The 20,210-nt window shown below is 51.1% G+C and overlaps 11 protein-coding genes across 11 annotated transcripts; 7 read left to right on the plus strand and 4 right to left on the minus strand.

The window, feature by feature from the left end:
* The first annotated feature begins 138 nt into the window (after nucleotides 1–138).
* Nucleotides 139–2,375, plus strand: PSV08DRAFT_196521 (phosphatase 2C-like domain-containing protein). The gene is made up of 2 exons (XM_014221230.2): nucleotides 139–822; nucleotides 871–2,375. Exons 1-2 carry the CDS (start codon nucleotides 179–181, stop codon nucleotides 2,000–2,002), a joined length of 1,776 nt encoding a protein of 591 aa, XP_014076705.2. The 5' UTR covers nucleotides 139–178; the 3' UTR covers nucleotides 2,003–2,375.
* Nucleotides 2,376–2,513: 138 nt separating this feature from the next.
* On the plus strand, nucleotides 2,514–3,267 carry PSV08DRAFT_399516 (uncharacterized protein; the record flags this gene model as incomplete). The annotated part of the gene is made up of 2 exons (XM_014221231.2): nucleotides 2,514–2,593; nucleotides 2,651–3,267. 2 exons carry the CDS (start codon nucleotides 2,514–2,516, stop codon nucleotides 3,132–3,134), a joined length of 564 nt encoding a protein of 187 aa, XP_014076706.1. The 3' UTR covers nucleotides 3,135–3,267.
* Nucleotides 3,268–3,659: 392 nt separating this feature from the next.
* PSV08DRAFT_407759 (PLC-like phosphodiesterase) lies at nucleotides 3,660–5,586 on the plus strand. Its single transcript, XM_014221232.1, has 2 exons — nucleotides 3,660–5,071; nucleotides 5,140–5,586. Exons 1-2 carry the CDS (start codon nucleotides 3,964–3,966, stop codon nucleotides 5,346–5,348), a joined length of 1,317 nt encoding a protein of 438 aa, XP_014076707.1. The 5' UTR covers nucleotides 3,660–3,963; the 3' UTR covers nucleotides 5,349–5,586.
* Nucleotides 5,587–5,964: 378 nt separating this feature from the next.
* Nucleotides 5,965–8,961, minus strand: PSV08DRAFT_407760 (major facilitator superfamily domain-containing protein; the record flags this gene model as incomplete). Its single annotated transcript, XM_014221233.2, has 2 exons — nucleotides 5,965–8,608; nucleotides 8,659–8,961. 2 exons carry the CDS (start codon nucleotides 8,959–8,961, stop codon nucleotides 6,200–6,202), a joined length of 2,712 nt encoding a protein of 903 aa, XP_014076708.1. The 3' UTR covers nucleotides 5,965–6,199.
* Nucleotides 8,962–10,911: 1,950 nt separating this feature from the next.
* PSV08DRAFT_272769 (CHD5-like protein-domain-containing protein) lies at nucleotides 10,912–11,836 on the minus strand. Its single transcript, XM_014221234.2, has 3 exons — nucleotides 11,685–11,836; nucleotides 11,442–11,628; nucleotides 10,912–11,369 (listed from the first exon to the last, which is right to left on the minus strand). The coding sequence occupies exons 1-3, from the start codon at nucleotides 11,769–11,771 to the stop codon at nucleotides 10,993–10,995; spliced, it is 651 nt and encodes a 216-aa protein (XP_014076709.1). The 5' UTR covers nucleotides 11,772–11,836; the 3' UTR covers nucleotides 10,912–10,992.
* Nucleotides 11,837–11,952: 116 nt separating this feature from the next.
* On the plus strand, nucleotides 11,953–13,033 carry PSV08DRAFT_399520 (uncharacterized protein; the record flags this gene model as incomplete). The annotated part of the gene is made up of 1 exon (XM_014221235.2): nucleotides 11,953–13,033. Exon 1 carries the CDS (start codon nucleotides 12,023–12,025, stop codon nucleotides 13,031–13,033), a length of 1,011 nt encoding a protein of 336 aa, XP_014076710.1. The 5' UTR covers nucleotides 11,953–12,022.
* Nucleotides 13,034–13,070: 37 nt separating this feature from the next.
* PSV08DRAFT_385678 (uncharacterized protein) lies at nucleotides 13,071–14,169 on the minus strand (the record flags this gene model as incomplete). Its single annotated transcript, XM_014221236.2, has 2 exons — nucleotides 13,071–13,886; nucleotides 13,939–14,169. 2 exons carry the CDS (start codon nucleotides 14,167–14,169, stop codon nucleotides 13,071–13,073), a joined length of 1,047 nt encoding a protein of 348 aa, XP_014076711.2.
* Nucleotides 14,170–14,987: 818 nt separating this feature from the next.
* PSV08DRAFT_359681 (heterokaryon incompatibility protein-domain-containing protein) lies at nucleotides 14,988–15,965 on the plus strand (the record flags this gene model as incomplete). Its single annotated transcript, XM_014221237.2, has 1 exon — nucleotides 14,988–15,965. The coding sequence occupies one exon, from the start codon at nucleotides 14,988–14,990 to the stop codon at nucleotides 15,963–15,965; it is 978 nt and encodes a 325-aa protein (XP_014076712.2).
* Nucleotides 15,966–16,007: 42 nt separating this feature from the next.
* Nucleotides 16,008–16,868, plus strand: PSV08DRAFT_348270 (uncharacterized protein; the record flags this gene model as incomplete). The annotated part of the gene is made up of 1 exon (XM_066092806.1): nucleotides 16,008–16,868. The coding sequence occupies one exon, from the start codon at nucleotides 16,008–16,010 to the stop codon at nucleotides 16,866–16,868; it is 861 nt and encodes a 286-aa protein (XP_065949522.1).
* A 527-nt stretch (nucleotides 16,869–17,395) lies between these two features.
* PSV08DRAFT_244485 (Alpha/Beta hydrolase protein) lies at nucleotides 17,396–18,235 on the plus strand (the record flags this gene model as incomplete). The annotated part of the gene is made up of 1 exon (XM_014221238.1): nucleotides 17,396–18,235. The coding sequence occupies one exon, from the start codon at nucleotides 17,396–17,398 to the stop codon at nucleotides 18,233–18,235; it is 840 nt and encodes a 279-aa protein (XP_014076713.1).
* Nucleotides 18,236–18,319: 84 nt separating this feature from the next.
* Nucleotides 18,320–20,203, minus strand: PSV08DRAFT_217262 (general substrate transporter; the record flags this gene model as incomplete). Its single annotated transcript, XM_014221239.1, has 3 exons — nucleotides 18,320–19,032; nucleotides 19,086–19,887; nucleotides 19,977–20,203. The coding sequence occupies 3 exons, from the start codon at nucleotides 20,201–20,203 to the stop codon at nucleotides 18,367–18,369; spliced, it is 1,695 nt and encodes a 564-aa protein (XP_014076714.1). The 3' UTR covers nucleotides 18,320–18,366.
* Between the last annotated feature and the right edge of the window lie 7 nt (nucleotides 20,204–20,210).

The following is a 20,210-nucleotide window of genomic DNA, read 5'->3' on the forward strand; positions in this document are numbered from 1 at the left end:
AGTGTGGCTTCAGTGTTAGTCGCCATTTGTACGGTTAGGGCGTGATTGGGCCCACGGCGGGTAAGCGCTTGGACTAAGCGTTCATCCCACGCTGCACCATGATTTCACTGCTCGCAGCCTACCCTCGCTGTCAACCTCACCTACCCTTCCAGTAACGCCTATCCACGCTATCAGCCAGATGCGGGCTGCCTTTCAAGCGCTTCGCTCTGCACGCCGCCCGTGCCTGCGTAAGCTCGCTCGCACCCGTGTCGGCGTCTTTGTGCCAAGCAATGGCCTAGCCCACCGGGCTCACCATGCCTCCCGACAGCGTGCCACTCCCCTCCTTACTTCGTCCATGCAGTTCCGCGCCTTGACGGGTGCCCTGGTGGCTGCAGCCGTTGCCTCTGGGGCCTTCTTTGCGTACAACGGCAACGACTCCACGGGCCATTCGCATTCTCCCGCCGACCAAGCCAGAAATCTTACCAGTGCTGCCAATAGCGAGACTACGCGGAAGGCGCTCGTCGTGGGGCCTGGAGAGCTGTACACGGGCACAATCACTGGAACTGGGCCCATCTCAAAAGAGACAGATGACTATGGCAGGAAAGTGCTCGAGATGCTGGACCCGGACCAAGCCACAGCCAAGCTGAGGAAGAACGAAGAATCATGGTTGGTGGGAAGGGGTCAGGGCGTAGTGCGATACGACGTTGTGCAAATACCCAGCAATGATCCTATTGAAGACGACCACGCCGAGAAGATTATCGAAGTCCCGTCCAATCTGGCTGCTACCGACAATGGCGCATCTGCCAGCGACTGGATGTTCTGGGGCGTATTCGACGGTCACAGGTATGCCGAAAGCCAACAAAATACGAATGCTGTGCTAACTAGATGTAGTGGCTGGGTCACTTCAGCCAAACTCCGTCAAACGCTGATTTCTTACGTTGCACGCGAGCTCAACACGACTTACAAATCCGCCCTTGCGGACCCTTCGCTGCACTTTCCAAGTCCCGAAGCAATCGACAAAGCAATCAAGACCGGGTTCACCAAGCTAGACAACGAAATAGTCCACGAGTCTGTCAAGAAAGTACGAAAGGCTCAGTCTAAGGTCGCCGCCGCCGAGCTACTTGCCCCTGCACTATCCGGATCATGCGCTCTCCTGTCCTTCTATGACAGCCGGTCGAAGCTTTTGAGGGTTGCCTGCACAGGTGACTCTCGTGCTATTCTTGGTCGACGAGGCGAAAATGGTAAATGGACAGCAACCCCTCTATCAGAGGATCAGACTGGTGGAACGACAAGTGAAGCAGAGCGATTACGCCGAGAACACCCCGGCGAGCCCAATGTAGTCCGGAATGGCCGTGTTCTAGGTGGATTGGAGCCCTCTCGCGCTTTTGGGGATGCCTACTACAAATGGTCGCTCGAGACAAATGCTGAACTGAAGAAGTCCTATTTTGCACGAACGCCATCAGCGCTACTCAAGACCCCACCTTATGTTACTGCTGAACCCATTATCACTACCACCAAGATTGAGCCTGAAAAGGGTGACTTCGTCGTCATGGCTACAGATGGATTATGGGAAATGCTTACCAACGAGGAAGTTGTTGGTTTAGTTGGCCAGTGGCTCGATGCGCAGAGCAACTCAGGGGGCCAAGGTTCTCAGACCCAATCATGGCTAAAGAGCTGGTGGTCTACCCAGAAGCAACTGCCTGTCGAACAAAAAGCAGGAGACACGGCAGAAGGTCAACGTGCACCCATCCGCCAACAACAGTGGGGCACTAAGACCAGCCTGAACGAGCGCTTCGTAGTTGAGGACAAGAATGCCGCGACCCATCTTGTGCGAAACGCACTTGGAGGAAAGGACCAAGATCAGCTGAGCGCTCTGCTCACACTTCCAAGCCCCTTCTCTCGACGATACAGGGATGACCTGACGGTAGAAGTCATTTTCTTTGGTGAAGGTACCGGCACGGGTAACGTGACTCGAAACCAAGAGGCTAGCGCAGCAGAGCCTGAGGCTCAAGCCAAGCTGTAGGACATATTGGTTTCCGTCTTGTGGTTTTTTGGGGTAGGATTGCGCTCAGTCATATTTCGACTGTTGGCAGCTTAGCATGTATCGCGGCGTTGAAAGGCTCTGAATGGATATGGCGTTTGAGGGGAATGTGACACGCACGGTGGAAATCTTGTTTTAATCAGATCATAGCATACCTAGGTTTAGCATCTGGAGCTCAAGCCAATCGATTCTGTTTTGAACCATGTACCCCGCTTACATTTGCTAAAGAGCATGACAGCGGGTTTCATATGCTCGAGCAAGCTCGATGATGGCGTGGTTCGGTTCGGTTCCGTCAAGTCCGCATGATGTCATGGTTGCGAACTAGAAGCATCTTGAACTTTTCGACCATTATATAACAAAACTACGTGCAAATTTGGTCACTGTTCAATAGCATATATGTATATGGCAGCTGTCATCTGAGAATCATCAAGACCTGTCGATCAGTCAACCAACCACAAAGAAAAAGGTGCATCCATAACTATACACACACACCATGGCCGAATCACTAGCAGCATTCCGCGACCGCCAGTCCAAAGACCTGCAGAAATTGGCTGAAGAGCACTTGCAGCATGAGTAAGTAAAAAAGACTGTTGGTTTCCTGGAGAAGAGGATCAGACTAACTCAGAACAGCCTCCAACAGCAAGATCGCGACACGCTCAAAAGTGCGGCCGGAAAGGTGACGAGAAACGCGACCATCGGGTCAGCACTAGGCCTTGGTCTTGGCATCTATACGGCATTCCGTCTACGGGCAATGCGGCTGGCTTACTTCAAAGCGTTCCGGGCCATGGAGAAGCCTGTAGAAGTGCGTTTTGCTGACGGGCGCACCGAGAAGATTCCCGACATCACGGCGCAAGTCAGCGGCCCGTCGCGCTGGGGCGACGCAGCGGCTTACTTCTTCTTCTCCGTCGGCGGCTTGTTTCTTGGGGGTGAGCTAGGGCTGCTGACAGGAACAGCGAGCGCATCAAGGGTTATTACGAAGGATCCAGAGAGTAGGGCGAGGATTGAAAAGGCATTCAAGAATTACCGAATCGATGTGCTGCAGAGGGAGATTGAGGCGCTACGAGGCAAGAGTAGGTTTGAGGAGTTTTTTCGCAGTGGAGGGGCCAGCGCGTGAAAGTGAATAACTGAGGAGGCCTTGTGAAAAGCGAACTGAATTGTATTGATGTACATAGTATGTTACGCGTACATATGCCCTGTTGAGGATTGAATGTGGAGATGTTGACCGCAACTCAGCCACGCTAGCCACATTACCCCGAGTGCGACACAGCCACAGCCACATGTCAGTACCGCACTAGTCAGCATCGTAGCAAGTGAGGAAAACATAGAAACCAATATGGTCAAGTTTGATTGTAGTTTTGTACTATGTCTATCAAGGTTCAATAGGCCATATTCTCACAAGCTAGCCCTACCTAGACGCTCTGGTGCAGACCCGGCGTTTCAGGCGCAGCCTATACATGACGTGTCGTAAGGAGACCCTCTGCGCGCCTACTGCAGATCGTTGAGTGGAAAAAGGCCCGCCAGGTCTCGAATTGCCGGACGACGTCACGCCCAGCTTCTTGCCGATGGCCCGTTCGCGCGCTTGGAAAACAATCGCTGCAGCCCATCGCCTCATCTGCCCCCAGGGCCCCCCTTCACTTGTGTTACTTTTATTCCTCGCTCAGTGTTTATCATATCTTGGCAATCCGTTTGTTGTTGAGCCTGAATCCTTTTCTCCTGCCCGGGGCTGCATGGAACCCTAATATAGACGACCAGGCCCTTCACCCTGAAACGGTGCCGTACACCCACCTGATTCATTCGCCAATTCCTCGTTCCTCGTCTTTTCCTCTACACAACTGGACTGTCACCGTCACCGCCTTTACTGAGCCGCCCAGTAGCTGCTTGCTCTTGTTTCTCCAAAGCGTTACCGAAATAAAGTTGGAGAGCGTCCAACCCCTGCGACGATCATGAAAGGAGCCCTTCTTTCGCTGGTGTGGCTTGCGGGTCTTGCTGCAGGCCAAAGTAGCTCATCCGTGTCGGTTATCACACTATCTGGATCCCAACCGAGTCTCACAGGTGACGATGCTGTCCCCAACCCAACTGTGCCCTCCGATTTCGAAGGCAGTACTTTTGCGACAATTACGTCACCTGCCTTCTCAGCCTCATCAGGCGCCACACTGTCATCCAACGGCACGATAACCTCTGGGGAACCTGTCACCAACATCGGACAAGGGAACAGGACCATCACGCCAACAGGTACCGGCACGGCTCCTGCGTTGCCGTCTAACACACAGCCATGCAACAACTACCTTGAGTTCTGTGACCGCAAGTACTCCAACATCACCGAAGTCTGTGCCCACAACTCACCCTACACACGCAAGAACAACATTGCGCGCAACCAAGAATACTCGGTAAAGCAACAGCTTGACGACGGCATTCGAATGCTTCAGGGCTCAGCCCACTATGTCAACGGCACTCTCTACTACTGCCATTCCTCGTGCGACCTGCTCAATGCCGGCCCTGTCGAGGACTACCTCCGCCAAGTTACCGAATGGGTAGAGGACCACCCCTTCGACGTAGTCACCATCCTCTTCGGAAACTCAGACTGGGACAAGACAACCGCAGACGGTAAACCCCTCGTCACGGCCAAAAACTTTGCCGACCCAATCGAAGCCTCTGGTCTCCGCAAGTACATCTACCAGCCGCCCAAGACCGCCATGGAACTTGCAGACTGGCCCACGCTCGGGGAACTCATCCTCCAAAACAACCGCGTCATCACCTTCATCGACTACAACTACGACACTGATGCCGTCCCCTACCTCCTCTGGGAATTCTACAACATGTGGGAGACTCCCTTTTCCCCTACCGACCAGAACTTTCCTTGCAACCTCGGCAGACCCGAAGGCATGTCTGAGAACAAAATGAGAGACGTCCTGTACATGGCAAACCATAACCTGAACGCTGAGATTTCTTTCGCTGGCCTCAATCTCCTCGTGCCAAATGTCGCTCAAATTAAGCAGACGAATGGCGTAGAGGGATTCGGTAGTTTGGGTCTTATGGCTAATACTTGCACCAGTAAGCTTCTTTCCTGGAACATTTTTAAATCAGACCAAAGTAACTGACATGTCTGGCTTTTTTTTTAGGTGATTGGGGCCGCCCTCCGAATTTCCTACTCGTCGATTTTTATAACGAGGGTCCGACTAATGGCTCGGTATTCGAAGTTGCGGCTCGCGCTAACAATGTCACGTATAATCGTAAGTGCTGTGGTACTACGTCTGCGGCAAATGTGCAGTTGCAGCCTGCGTACTTTGGTCTCGTGGCCGCTGCTTTTGCTGCTGTCTTGGCCTTGTGAAATATCTGAAGTTTTGGAATCGTAGCATTGCACGCGCAAACTGTATAGTTGGAAAAGGCATAAGAGAACAATAGACATGTGGAATGGAGGCATGATATGGCGTTTTTCACTTCATTTTCTTCCTTGTGGCATTAGACACGTTGTAATTCTACAGCACTTTCTGTTCATAGGAAATAACGATAGCAAGCACATAACTCGATCAAGCATAGAAAGCATATACCATTCTTCTGTTTACTCATGATAAGATTGTGAATGGATGACTAGCCAGACTTTTTATTTTGTTTAATCTTCATGCCTCGATTCTCCCTTGATCAAACATACACACTTCACTTCTCCATAGGTATATTAGTCGTTTCCCTGCCACGTCGAGTAAGCACCACAGCACTATTGACCAACGCCTCTGCACTTTTTTCTTTTTTCTTGATTTTCATACCCTAACCTCTACCCCATACCATACACAGGTCTAACCGGTCAAAAGACGACCAATCATCCGACCCGTATGTTCCCCACGGTATATAAACCATAGAATTACCCATCAGCCAACCCAACCCCATACCATAGTCCGTAAACTTACATGCCGACCCAGGAATAAGAAGCCCTCCCATCCTTCCCATGGTATCTCTGTAAAGAAGAAAAGGAAAACGGCCCAGGTACAAGAAAAAGTACCAGAAGGGGGAAACGCCACAAAATGCAAGAATGCACTATTGTTACATGGACCAAAGAAAAGATAAGAAGAGGTAGAAGAAGAAAAAGAAGGGAAATTTATGGTATCATGCGTAAGACGTTGACAGAAGAAAGAAAAAAAAGGAAAAGAGATAAAAGATAGGATAGAGGAGGAAGTACGGAATACTTCACCTCACACTCAAGTTACTACTACCACCGGTAGTAGTAGGAGTATTCGTCCTCACGGGCTCAATAGCCAAACTATCATTTCTGGGCGCTAATCCCTCTGGCCAACTGCGCCGCTCACGATGCTCTATAGACGGCAACTCCTGGTTCTCCTTTGAAATGCTACTCTTCTTCTTGCCCTTGCTCCATCGCCTCAGCTTCTCAACGTGCGACGAGCCGCGCCGCTGCTTCTCCTCAGCCTCGGATTCGCGTCTTGTTTTCTCGTCGCGCACGGGGTCCGATAGCCTGCGGGCTGCGGGGACAATGTTGAGGTAGAGCGGGTAGAGGGCGCCGGCCGAGTAGGTAGCGACGATGACGCAGAAGGCAAGTTTTGAGTTTTCCGTCTTGAGGATGGCGAACATGATGGGCGGGAAGATGGCCCCGCCGCTGATGGCGGAGACGAGGAGGGCAGAGGCGTCTTTGGTGTGCTTGCCCATGCCGCGGATGCCTTGGGCGAAAATCTGCGGGAAGATTGGACCTTCGAAGAACATTACCATGGCAATGATTGCTACTCCTGTGGAGCCGGAGACGTGTATTGCTGCTGCTGCGAAAGCAATCGCTCCAAGGTAAAAGAACAACAAGCTGTAGCGTGGCTTGACCCAGATATCGATGAATGCAGCCAGAAATCGAGAAACAGCAAAAGCGGTGTGACCGTAGGCTTGTTGGGATACAGGATCAATAGTGGGCATGACGTGACTGAGATAATCGTTGTATGAAGTAGAGGTAGACTCCTGACCTCCAACATAGCAGAACTGCGAAAAGACTGCCATAGCTAGACTTATCCATAGGACCTTGACGGACCTGGATCCAAGCTTGACTGTAGCTTCGCGTGCATGGGGCACAGTACGCTGGCTAGCATCTTCGAGCTGATCATCTGTGGCTTCTGGAAGTGGTACGTAAAAGTAGATAACGGCAAGGGCGATGTTGAAAAACGAGATGCCGAGATACGTCCACTGCACATCAATCAAACTCGCAGCGTTTGCGGGAAAGAGCACCTTTTTCGCCAAAATTGGAGAGATGATGCTACCGACTGCCTGAACAGCTTGCGACAAGTTCAACCGTGCCTCTGCATACTCTGGTGGCCCACAAAGAGCTATAAAGGGATTTGCACCGAGCTCCAAGGTCGAAAGTCCGGCTCCAACGATGAAATTGGATATCAGGAATGCTGGAAAAGAATTCAGCACGGCGGACGGCCAGAATACGAGAGCCCCACAAGCATAGACCGACAATCCGACCATGTAGCAGGCTTTGAATCCCCAAGTCTTGAATACAAGTCGCCCAAAGGTCAAAGGCCCCACAAAGTAGCCGGTATAGTAGGCAGAGTGCTGGCCTACCGTCTGCCAATCGTTTGTATGGGCAACCTCTTGGAACCGAGAGTTCAAGACGTCCAGAAATCCATAGGCAAATCCCCAAACTGCAAAAAGTACAGTCACCATAAGTACGGGATATATCGACTCTCGATTGCTTCGCAAGGTGATGTTCTTCTTTTGGCCTGTATTGACAAAGTCGAAGAACGTCACTTGTTGACGTTGAGTGCGGAATGTGGCGTTTGTATTCAGTGTTCCCAGTTGCGGCAGCTCGGTCATGTCGGGTGTCGTAAGAAAATCCATCATAGCCATCGGCTCGTCACCACCGCTCCTACGGCCTCCACCAGATTTGCTTAGCGGGGACGTGGGAGGTGTCAATAGATCTGAGTGCCTTCGGGAATCGAGTATATCGGGATGGAGGACATGTTCATCGCTTGTTTGTGTTGTTGTGTCGCGAATTGTGTGGTCAAGAACCCAGCTGGGGAGAAATCTCCTGACTAGTGGTTTCAGAGCAGGAACGCAGCCACACATTATGCCCAGGTTGATCTCGACAGCGCTCCACATAAACGACAAAGAGGAAAACCACGAGAAATCCCCCGTGTTTCTTTGTTCATTTCCTGATTCTGTAGTTTGTCGTTGGGCTGCCTCGAGAGTGTTGCGCTGAGCTTGCTGAAGATATGCGATACGGATGACATCGACAACTGCTACGAATATGCCGAAACCGAACGTGATAACCAGGATAATTTTCTGTTTTTTAGGCAGGCGCATGCTGGTGAGTATAGGCATCGGGAGGAACAGGATGGCCAAATCGGTGATGATGTTTAGCGGTGCCGAAGAGAGGTAGATTGTCACGATGTTGGTACAATGTGCTGTAGTAGGAACTCGAGAAGCCCATGCAGCACCAACGGGCCGACATTGCAGAATGTTAAGAATTGTTAGCGCCAGTCCGCCAACATTGACTACGACAAGGGTTGCGATAGTAGCTCTTCGAAACAATTTCTGAGTCTTGGAGAGTGTCAGGTAGAACAAGAGAATCGAGGTCTTGGTCGCCATAAGAGCTGGGTTCTGCTGCATCTTAGCTCTGGTATTCGCAATGCAAAATGTCGAGTACATACATAGAGTACAGAGAAGGCATAGGATGATTCTTTCATTGGCCCCTGCCATTCTTGTGGTATGTTTTCTTGTTTGCGTCCCAATCCTTTTGTCGTGCCATAGCATATGGAAAAAGAGGCGCCAAAAGCAATTACCCATGCGAGGATCATCGTATAGTCATCCCATCCCGGCTTTCGCACCACCAAAAATCTGGACACCAGGCGAAGGCCGACGAATACTGAGCATATTGCCAGCGTTGCGGCCGAAACGCCCATGACAACTGGACCCCGCGTGGGAAAATCTCCATTGAAGCTGGTGGCGGCCATGTCGTGCACTGGGCTATACCGTATCCAGCGATGCCATAGATGAAGCGAAGATGATGGATTGCGGAGAAGCGTCTTATCGCGGTCGCGGGCGTCTCGGAATCTGGCGTTCGGGCCACGGCATTATCTGGCGCCAGCCCTACTGTCAAGGGGAATTTTGACAGTGGGTGTTGGTGTTGAGGAGTGGCGAATGCGTAGAGGTGCAGGAGAGATGCAGGAGAGACGGTGTACGGGGACAGGCGGGACGATGCGGTGAAAAGACCACCGACCCCAGAAAAAGGCGGAGAATTCAGTCAGGGCGAGCGATGTGGAGTTGACGTTGCTAAATGCGCGACTTGTCCACGAGTTGGACAGGGCTTGCGCCAGAGCGAAAATCCTCTGATCGTCATTGGGAGAAACACGTATGGATCGTGCGGAGAGCTGACGCCACTTCGTCACAGCGCCTGTCCCGGCCGAGTCTCAGCGAATACGTCGCTTTCGCACTGGGCGGCCTCTTGGCGGATCACAGGGATCATGGAAGTTGAACACCTACAGGCTGAAGGACGAACAGGCTGCCTGACGCTTGCTCGGCTCGAGTCACAGACGCAGACGTTTGCTGGCTCCGCTTAGGGTCTGGACAGCGTTGGATTCTGTGGGGTGAATTAGGTTTGGGCCGAAAGATTTTCGCTCAGCACCAGCCGTCATGGAGAAGACGGTATGCACGAAACGGGCGGCGTTCTCAAAGCGTCAGGGCTATGGTTTGTTGTATGTAGTACGCGTCCAGCAATCTGCCATACCCATGGTCCCCCACCTTGCCTCGCCCAGACGCCTCAAGAACTCTATTCCAACCACGGGCTTTAGGGCTGGGCGGCAGCCTGCGTGCGATGACTGCACGTAATGCCTTGATCTCAGATTGCGGGGAAGAGGTGAGCCGCTCGTGTGGGGTCGGTACAGTCATGTGCCTTGGGCAGCTGCAGAGCGTCTCTGTCACTAAATTCCCGTCATAGTCGTCTGAGCGGCCCAAAGGAGAGCGCGATTCAATCATCAGCATCGTCTGACTTTGGTGCGTGCCTTGGAAAACACGGCACGTAGTGATACCGACATTACCCCTCGCACTCGTATACTGCCTGTGCGTCGATGCGAGCCGTGAGGCCTTTCCAGAGGCTTATGCGTACATGATTGGCCAGGCGAAAGAGAGAATGCTCGCCTGAACGGCGATCAAGGGCTTCGTACCGGCAACTTTGCCTCAGGCTACCGTATCCAGCTAGTCAACAGCTGACACACCGTCAGGAAGAATGGACCGGGTCGGTGCTGAATCGGATTCTTCAACGCCCACTGGAACTTAGTGGTAATAAGCGCAAGGCTTAGTCGTGTCGTCAGTGCCGTGTGCGTTCCAGACCAATACGGGCTGGGCACACTTCAACATCTCGAGTGCAAGAGGAAAAGAGCGCAAATCATGATCTAAGCAGCTGCAAGAAGAGACGAGGTGTAGATTGTATGTGTGTAGTCAAGAAAGCGTAAGTACATCTGCAATTGCGAAGCGTGCTACGACTTGACAAGGTCATGGTCGCGGAACAAGCAGGAGACCGAAAGCGGGTCGCGGATCATTGTCGGTCCGTGATACCTTAGCGCCTAGTTCTCAACTTTTCTTTCTCCAATTCCTCGCCGCAACCAACTACCGAAACATCACACTCAGAACTCTCGACGCAAGCGCGGGCTTGCTGTACAACTGCGCAGCTTCATGTTCAACTGCTCTGTACAGCGCCGCCAGTCCTTACTTCTTGCGTGCATGTTTGTCCTTGACATTTGACATTGGCTCTTTCGAAGACTCGGTGATTCGCTACTCCTCCACGATCACGGGTTCAATTTGTAGCCTAGAAGAAGCCAAACGATCTGCCAAGATCATCCCACTCGTGTTGCAGTGTCAGAGCGAAAGCCAGGACGACTTTGCGTCTTTTGATGGGAGACATTATTGATTTCAACACTTGTATTTATAGAATACCACCAGAAACGTGGCATCTGCACCGGCATACGCCAAGCACAAAGGCAAAACTACTATAGTTCCTTCTTCTCTGCAGGTTTCTGATTGGCGCTGAATGCCATGGCTTCTTGCTTCTGGCGCTGCTTCTCTGCAGCCACAGGTGTTGGCTTGTGCATAATGAGTACCCATGCTGCCGCAACTGCCTCGGCAACAAGAGCAATCATACTTGCGCATGCAATACCCCATACGTTTATGCTCACACTGCCTAGCGGCGCGCGCGGGAAACTGAGTATCCATTCCACATAGTACGGAACCCAGCCCGCCGGTATCCAGAACATGGGCGATTTCGCGAACCAGAATTGTAGGACGAAGCGGAGGCCCTGCGTTCCGAGCCAGCGAAGGGTCGAGACGGCAGACGTGAAAGCTGAGTGATGCGAGCGCAAAGAGCCATCTGGAGCAAGGCACGTCAGTAATCATACGCGAGTTGGACAGACCAAATGCTGCCGAGCCGACTGTAACGTACCCAGTTTCTGATACTCGGCCATGGCCTTGTTGTGCTGTCTGTCAAGTTTTGCCCATTTGGAGAAGTTGTCCTGAGGCGACGTGTTCCCTAACTCGCGCTTCAGTTGAACAATCTCCTTCTTCAGAATTTGGCATCGCTTTGCAGAGCCCGAACTGGGCGTCGGTAGCTTATTGTAAAGTATCCATAGCTGGAGCCTTGTCAGCACAGGGTCCTCCCGTGTTTGCAATCCAAGGCGGGGCTTACCAGCTCGTTGACGGTGTTTTTGCCAACCGTGTTGATGACATGGAGCAGCAGCTGGAGTATGAAGACTACCAAGAGAAGCGACGGCATGGTTGACGGCGGTGGAGAAGAATCGCTATGCGGGGTGCTCTCATCGCATGGTGTTGTGTCCAGATGAGCGAAAAGCCGTTATGTCATACGGTGGAATTTAGTAGTGACAAGCTAGAGCAGTGGACCGTGCGTAGCCATGCTTCCTGCGCTTACCTGTCAACTCTTCCTACTTCCTTAGCTCGACAGCTCAATTTCAACTTCAGTCAACACTAAAATTGACCAAACGACTCAATGTGCTCAAGCTCTGCACGATGGATTCAGACGTTTCCAAGAGATCTCAATTACAAAAACTGGCCTATACATCATTGGCCGAATACTTTCAAGAGCATGACAACGAAGTCGTGGAAATCGCAATTCTTCCGCCATCCGTACAGCCACCAGACGGTGTCTTGATACAAGAAGAGTCATCACTTGGAATATCAAAGAAAGCTCTTGCTTTGGCTTACATGGAAGCACGCAGACTATTCTTCGCGAACAGGCAGAGTAAGGATCCTTCCACAATAAATCAGACAATACAGGCGACAAAGGTTATCCTTCTCTTTGACCCGGAACATCTCACTGCTGCAAATTACCGTAAGCGTGTGCTTACCCAGCTGGAGTCTGAATATGGACTCCACGCTGGGAACACATTTCACAAGGCTCTACAACGAGAGCTTTATTTTCTAGACAGCGTCCTCACATCTCCACTGCATCGCCAGTCAAAGTCACCGACCCTATGGTATCACCGCTCCCGTATTGTAGACTCCCTCATACTTGTCCATCTGACAGACAAATTGGATGATCAAAAGGCGGTCTTTCGGAACAAGGAACTCGGAGCTGTGTGCAAATCTGGGGAGCAACATCCTAAGAATTACCATGCCTGGCAGTATGCTCGTAGACTGGTGCAAAAAGCCCGTGGTTTCGGGCCGGATGACCAACTTTCTCGACTTGTCAAACAATGGTGTTGCAGACACCCAAGCGACATATCTGGTTGGTCTTTTCTTTTGTACTTGATGCCTCAATTAGCGCCATCACTGAGGCAAGAGCTGGTGAGAGATGTACTGGATTACGCCATCAAGTTCAGTATCGAGAATGAGTCGCTATGGGTTTTTATTCGCACAGCTCTCGCACAAGACGTATCCAGCGTGGACCACTCAGTGACCTATCGACGTCTTCAAGATTATGTTCAAAACTTGGCAAACGACGAAAGACCACAGAATGAAGCCCACACCGCTTCTAATGCTCTCAAATGGATCGACACTTATGGAAAACACATCGGATGATCACGAAGAGATGTTGCTTGTTAATGTTATTTGATTGCTATATTGAAGCTATGATGACTGCCATTACACCCTTCGCATTCACCCAGATCTGGCTCTTCTCGCGTTTCTTGAGATGGCTTCGTGTTATGGCAGTGCTTTTGAAACCATCAGTAATGTGTCTCCACAAGCAATCCAGTGGGTGTTTCAAGGTCCATATCGTTGAACTATGTGTCGCCGTTTCGCCCGCTGTATCTTTTTGAGCTTCTGCCATAGAGTTGTTTCGACATTCATGCCAACCGACTCTTGATTGAAGGCTTGACGAAGAATAACAAGACTCTGAATGCCTAAATGATTTTGCCGAGCAAATGTCCGATTCTGAGAACCTCCGACGATTGACTGTTCGAACATCTTCTGCTGACACCCACAAGGGCTCTGAGATCGATCTTTGCAGCGCAGGTATCATATCTGCAATATCAGAGCTCAAACTTATGCTCTCCAGAGTTTGCGAGGAAAGTGTTTGATGCTGCGCACCCGGTTCGTACGTGGTGAGAATGGCGGATTTGGCCAACAACCGTGTTGTCGATTCACGATCGAAGTAAAACTGTTTGACATCCGGGGTCTCTGGATTTGTGTACCGTTTCAAGAGCGACCAGTCGATTTTGTAAACGTTCCGGATGTTCACATGTGAATCCAATTGCAGTTGGGCGCCGTTGGCTAATTGCAGAGTTGAAGATCGTTTCATGGTCCTTCTCAAACTTGCGTGTGAATGATCTGGTGATTGCTCTATCGGTAGGCATGAGGTGTGCAGGCTGATATGGAACTCATTTGTCTTGTTGTACAGGTCGCCAAGTGTTCTTCGTTGCCGTGAGGAGATCTTCGGCATGTTAGTAGTGGCATCTACGAACTACAATAAACATTTTACTCACAACTTGAAAATGAGCAATGTGGCTATCCTCTGCAGGCCTGGAAACTACAAAAACTGGATGCGCATGAATGCCTTCGACACCACCTGCGCCATGTGCTCTCTTCACCGCCTGCCTCGGCAAGTCCTCCTCTGCTGGCAACCAAAATATTCCACCTTGGACTACATCAACGTCCTTTACTGTTAGTTGGTTATTTGGCATTGTCCTGGATACTGATTTTTGTAATGTTGTCATGGTAAGAGGATGTGTAATGATATGACTGCTTACATTGGTGACTGTCCCAACTTATAAGTACAGGCGCCAGTTGAACTTGCGCATGCCGTCATGACGATATGAGCCACGCTGCAATCAAGAGCATTACGCGCGCCTGAGCCTCATTGGACCGTTAAGGCAGAGAGGGCTCGTTCCGCACGATCCATGGGAACGGCCTTGCTTATTTGATTAGCAGAAACGCTCTGCTGAGCTTGATTTGACAGTTGTGTGTTAATACCGCCGGCGTACGGCGAAACAGGCGCATGGATGATCGCGTCACCTGCTCAGCCAACGACAATAATAGGAGCTTACAAAAGTGGCTGGGTTAAGGGTGGCTGAGCGCAGCAGTACGCGATGTGATTGGCCGAGACGGAGAGTTGGCTGCTTGAGAACGTCGCTCGGTGAGATAACTTCGATCACATATACGCGCGGCCTTACTTCAGAAAGTGGCGTTGTCGACTCTTTGATCAACACATGTTACGGGCTGTAATTTCACAAGGCTCAAAGCCATAATAACCGCAATTTACTTTGCCCTACTTCGGCCAGAGTGATGTATGACCCCTAGATAGCTTTACTAATCAGGAACAGTGAATGAGCACTAAGCCTTTATAAGACATGCACCAGTCAAATGGCCCACAGGAATTGCATAGCCTTGGTGTGAGCTCCCCACGTTTACAGCTCATGCATTTACGCTACAACATCCGGGGTAGGCAACGGCTGCTACCGTCTAGCCGCATACCCCGGCAGCATCTCTTCGGGAAAACCCACATCACGCATGTTAGGAACGCTCTCAAAATAAAATGGACCCACTGCCCAACCATGTTTATGAGGGCCTCCCGACGAGAGAGGCAATCCGCATTCTGATATCGTACCCCGCAATAGACTTCCAGGCACCACTCGAAGCTCACTTCGAATACAACAACGAAGAATTATCCGGTGATACCACAATCTCCTCCCAGGGCTTCGATGCTGTATCATACTGTTGGGGTGACCCCAAGTCTACTCACATTATCTACTTCAAGAACTTCACCCATGGACACCTACCTTCACTCACAATTACCGCAAAAGTCGATTCCATGCTACGCCATTTGCGAAAACCTCACAAACAGCGTCGTCTCTGGATCGACGCTATATGTATCAATCAAGCCGACGCGGAAGAGAAGACGCTTCAAGTGCCCCTAATGCGCAGAATTTACACAGCTGCCTTAAAAGTCCATGTCTGGCTCGGCGCTGGGGAGACATTCGACGCACAGGCAGCTTTCATGTACTTGAAGAGGATCGTTGTTGCCGATGAGGTAGAGAAAGAAACTGTATTCCTCCCAAATCAGTTTCGCAAAGACTGCGCGGCTACGCGGTCAACCTTACAACAATTGTTCCTTAACCCTTGGTTTACGCGGCGTTGGGTCCTGCAAGAAATCGCCCTTGCTCATGAGATCACAGTGCATTACGGACATGACAAGATTGCATGGAATTGGTTTGCAAAGGGGACCTTGCTTCTACCGGAATTAGACGAACAACACAAGACTCAAGGTCGATGGGCCAGTTACCAGCCTTACATAGTGGCCAAGAAGACTATTGAGACTTCGCTGAAACGTGAGTTATGGCTCCCAGACTCGCTCCTGGAGCATGTATCTGCAGAATGTAGCGACCCGAGAGATCGATTGTTCGCTCTGTATGGTATATTGGGCCACAACTATAGTGGCTCAGAAATGGCGGTGGGGATGTACGATCAGAGAAACTCGTCGGTGCCCCTCCAGATACTTCCGGAAGTGGATTAAACCAAAAGCTGGGTAGAGACATATAAGCGCCTGGCAGAAAACATGATACAATTACAGCCGAGCGAGTTCTGGTACCATCTCCAGATTTTCGGATCCATTCGCGAAGATGAGCTGATTGCCCCGTCATGGGTGCCGGACTGGAGACAAGTAAACATATTCATTCAGCCGCGTTTATTGTACCCAGAAATCGATGTTGGAACACTTATAGATTCACCGAATGATCGTTGCCTTCAACTCTCTGGCTGGCTCTATGGGTCTATCATCAAAGTTTGGGAGATATCACCGCAGAGCCAGTCACATCCCGCCAATATTGTCCCCGAAATTGAGGTGCGACAACACCCTGTGGATGGAGAGTCAGTATTGCAGATTCGAGAGCGAGTGAGACAGAATCTAGCATGCCTTCTCTTACTGGCAGCCAACATCATCAATCAGAAAGATCTTTACGCGGATGACTTGGAACCCTTCTGGTGGGCCTTGCTAGATGTGGAAACTTCGCAATTGTTTCAATCTACCCTAATGGACTGGCTGAACGAACCGTACTCTGTATTCGCTTATAATTGGCCCAATAACCTATCGCGTATCGTGAACAGCGTCTTGGTGCAGAGCCGAGTTTTTCGAACAATGCGCAAAGCTGACGACTTTGACCTTTCCTATGGGACATTGGGAATCACACCTGCAGACATTGAGGTTGGTGATGTGGTATTTCGCTGTTCCGCAAGCCGCACCTTGGTGGAATGGGAGTACGAACGGGACCTCAAGCTAGTGCTGCGACCAACTTTATATGATGGCTTCGAAAATGCGTTTAAGTTTGTGGGGTTCTGTTTCCTCAAAGAAGACGATACTACGCTTAGCGAACAAGATTACTGGACTATGTTTTCTGAAAAGAATGTGGTCCTAGTGTGATGGCGATGACGAGGCATGATTAAGGTGGAACCGTTCCATCTTTTTCTATGGAAAGTGATCTTGTCCATATACTAGAGTGACTCCTTACCTTGCACGATATTCGGAATTGAGACAACGAACCGCCATTTCGGGTAGTTTACTAAGCACTCAAGCCTCTTGGCTGCATTCGAAAGAGTAATCAAGGGAGCGCTAGGAACAAATGAATGCATCAAGTCTGATTACATGAGCTATAACCCTTGTTTCCTTGACAAGGCGCAAATCAAGTGTTCTCCCGAATGTTTACTCAACAACCGAAGTCCGTGTATCGAAGTACACCACTTTGAAAAGAAACTCGGCACGCATTCAGCTTACTTCTATGCAGGAACATCACGAGCAGTCAGTTTTTGTAAGCTACAATAATAAATAATCACCACCACAATACTACACATAAGAACAGGAATTCATACACGAAAAGAGAAATACACAACTACAACACTCTGCAACATTTCATTCCTGCTACCCTCCATACCTATCGCAGACCCCCAAGAATGTCTGCCCAAACAGCCCAAACCCACTATGTCGATGTCAAAGGCAAGACCCTTGCCTACCGCCGCTTCGGCGTACCATCCTCCATCCCTCTACTCTGGATAACCCACTTCCGCGGGACAATGGACCTTATCGATCCTCTACTGCTCAACAGTATCGCATCTACGCGTTCCCTAATCCTGTTTGACAACGCCGGCTGCGGCCACAGTTCCGGCACTATCCAGCCCACCATTGGCGGCGCCGCCGCCACAATCGCTGATTTCCTCTCCGCAATCAACGTGAGCAAAGTAGATGTCCTAGGTTTCTCCATGGGAGGATTTACCGCTCAAGTCCTTACACTGGAGTATCCGCAGTTAGTGCGGAAACTCGTGCTCGCGGGCACGCAATCAGCGTATACGACTGGCTTCGTGGCGCCAGACCCCAGCATCATGATGAAAGCGAGCCAGCCAAATCCAACGCTAGACACTATGCTCGACCTCTTCTTCTATCCCTCTGAAACGAGTCGGGCGCTGGGCGCAGCATGGTGGCACCGGCTCCCCGAGCGTCACGTCGACGGCGAGCAACGCACGACGTTTGTCGATGAAGCTGGAGCACAGGCGCAGAATGCAGCAATCGCAGCGTTTGTGGGTGACGCGACGTTTTTTCAGCGAATGGAGGAGTTGGACAAGGAGGTGCTGGTTACGAATGGGAAGACGGATGTTATGACACCGACACCGAATAGCTGGCTTATGCAGCAGAGGATGAAGAAGGCAGAGTTGTGTGTTTTTAAGGATTCGGGACACGGGCATTTGTATCAGTTTCCAGAGAAGTATGCCAAGTTGTTGGATTTGTTTTTGGGATAAGATTGTGGTCAGGGGGGGGGGGTGGGCACTGTGATGAATCGATGCGCATTTACGTGGGTTGTTACAAAAAACACATCGTCAGAATTACTGCTCAAATACTCTTGATTCTAAGTTCATCTAAAACACCTCTTCTATATTACCGCAACCCTCTCCCTCTCTCGTTCCCTTTTCCGTTCTTCAAACCCCCTCACACTCTCCCTAACCCCAAATCCTTCTCTTAACAACCCTCCCACATCCTCAAGCCCCAACCCCGCCGTCTCAGGATAGATCCTCCACACAGTCCCCCACGCAACCCCACACACAACTGCATAGACCGCAAATGTGCCCGCAGGACTAAAAAGATGCAACATGGGCAAAAAAGTAAGGCCAACCAGCGTATTCGAGCCCCAATTGGTGGCAGTCGAAATGCCCGATCCTAGGGAACGTACGGATAAAGGAAACAGCTCGGACTGCTGCCAGGGTACGTTTCCCATGCCAATCGCATAGCCAGCTACATATGTAATCATCGAAATAAGAATAACAAGGGGCCACGTTTTCGTTGCCGCATCGTTGTTAGAAACTGCTTCTTCTTCGACGGGCAGGTCGACGTAGATGAATGCTATGGCGCAGAGGATGAGGCCCAGGATCATGATTGCGATGGAGTAGAGGAGGATGCGGCGGCGGCCGATGCGGTCGATGAAGTGGAAGGCGACGAGGGTGAAGAGGAAGTTTGTGAGGGCGATGGAGAGCGAGGTTAGGGTTGGGGAGGAGAAGCCTACCATGCGAAAGATTGTGGCGGAGAAGTACATGAGGGAGTTCTGGGGCGTGGTTAGTATGGAGGAGGAGCTTGGGGATAATAGGGATTACTTACGAAACCGCATAATTGTTGGAAGCCTTGGAGCATGCAAGCGATTATCAATGCCCTTCGGTTTCCTCCAATGACAATCAGTTGAGACAAGTTGTCTTGCGCTCTTTCTACCTTTGCTCTCCAGCCAGACTTTGCAGACTCGGGCATGCCCCGTAAACCAGCCGCGTCTTCCTCTTCTTCAATCTCCCTCTCCACACGCCGCAGCACAGCGCCCACCAACTTGGCTCCACCCTCGTCGCTTTTATACACCCTCCCCAGCACCGCCCTCGCCTGCTGCGTCCTTCCAGCCTTAACAAGATACCGCGGCGTCTCCGGCAAAAAGAACAACATGACAAACTGCACCGCCGCCGGCAACGCCCCCAACCCAACCATCCACCTCCACCCATGCACCCGCTGCGAAAAAAGCCATCCAACAACATACGCGACAACCTGCCCGCCCGTCACAAACAAACTACTCACAACCACCAACCTGCCCCGAAACGGACTCGGACTCAGCTCCGAAATATACAGCGGCACAACAAACGACGCGCTTCCCACTGCAGCCCCGACAATCGACCTGCCCACAATCATGCCGCCCACACTACGCGTCCAAGCCTGACCCAGCGCGCCAAGCACGAACAATACATCCGCTACGAAAATGACCGTCCGGCGCCCGTACGAATCCGCCAGCACACCCGTAAGCGGCGAGGCCAGCAGCGCAAAAAACGAAGTACACGATGTTATTAAGCTCTTATCGAGGGTGGAGAGGGGCCGCGACGAGAGATCGGTGCCGATGGAGACGAGGGTCGAGGATATGACGCCCGTGCTACGGGAAAGAATGATTAGGCTTCGCGACTCTAATGTTAAAGGTGGAGAGAGAGAGATTCATGAGAAGAAGAAGAAAAAAAAACATACTCGTAACCGAATAACAGGCCGCTGACGCCGGCGCATATGGTCAGGATCCAGATGAAGAGGCCGGGGGAAACCAGGGCTGACTCGTCGACTTCGTCGTCGTTGTCGTCGTCGTCGTCGTATGTCTCGGTGTCGTCATCGTTGTCGCTGGTGTATGGGTTGCGCGGATCGGGAGGGAAGTCGTGGTGGGCATTACTGGGGATTAGTGGTTCGGCGGCGGTGTCGGTCATGCTGCTC

This window comes from Bipolaris maydis (genome assembly GCF_028858645.1).
Source record: "Bipolaris maydis strain C4 unplaced genomic scaffold PSV08scaffold_3, whole genome shotgun sequence".
NCBI lineage: Eukaryota > Fungi > Ascomycota > Dothideomycetes > Pleosporales > Pleosporaceae > Bipolaris > Bipolaris maydis.

What these genes read in the sequence shown, in the direction of transcription:
- PSV08DRAFT_272769 (XM_014221234.2), bottom strand. Translation starts at nt 11,771, where the DNA reads ATGCCGTCGCTTCTCTTGGTAGTCTTCATACTCCAGCTGCTGCTCCAT. An exon ending in AAAACACCGTCAACGAGCTG is followed by an intron (nt 11,629 to 11,684) that starts GTAAGCCCCGCC and finishes ACAAGGCTCCAG; the next exon opens with CTATGGATACTTTACAATAA. An exon ending in GGCCGAGTATCAGAAACTGG is followed by an intron (nt 11,370 to 11,441) that starts GTACGTTACAGT and finishes GCCTTGCTCCAG; the next exon opens with ATGGCTCTTTGCGCTCGCAT.
- PSV08DRAFT_196521 (XM_014221230.2), top strand. Translation starts at nt 179, where the DNA reads ATGCGGGCTGCCTTTCAAGCGCTTCGCTCTGCACGCCGCCCGTGCCTG. An exon ending in GGCGTATTCGACGGTCACAG is followed by an intron (nt 823 to 870) that starts GTATGCCGAAAG and finishes AACTAGATGTAG; the next exon opens with TGGCTGGGTCACTTCAGCCA.
- PSV08DRAFT_407759 (XM_014221232.1), top strand. Translation starts at nt 3,964, where the DNA reads ATGAAAGGAGCCCTTCTTTCGCTGGTGTGGCTTGCGGGTCTTGCTGCA. An exon ending in TATGGCTAATACTTGCACCA is followed by an intron (nt 5,072 to 5,139) that starts GTAAGCTTCTTT and finishes CTTTTTTTTTAG; the next exon opens with GTGATTGGGGCCGCCCTCCG.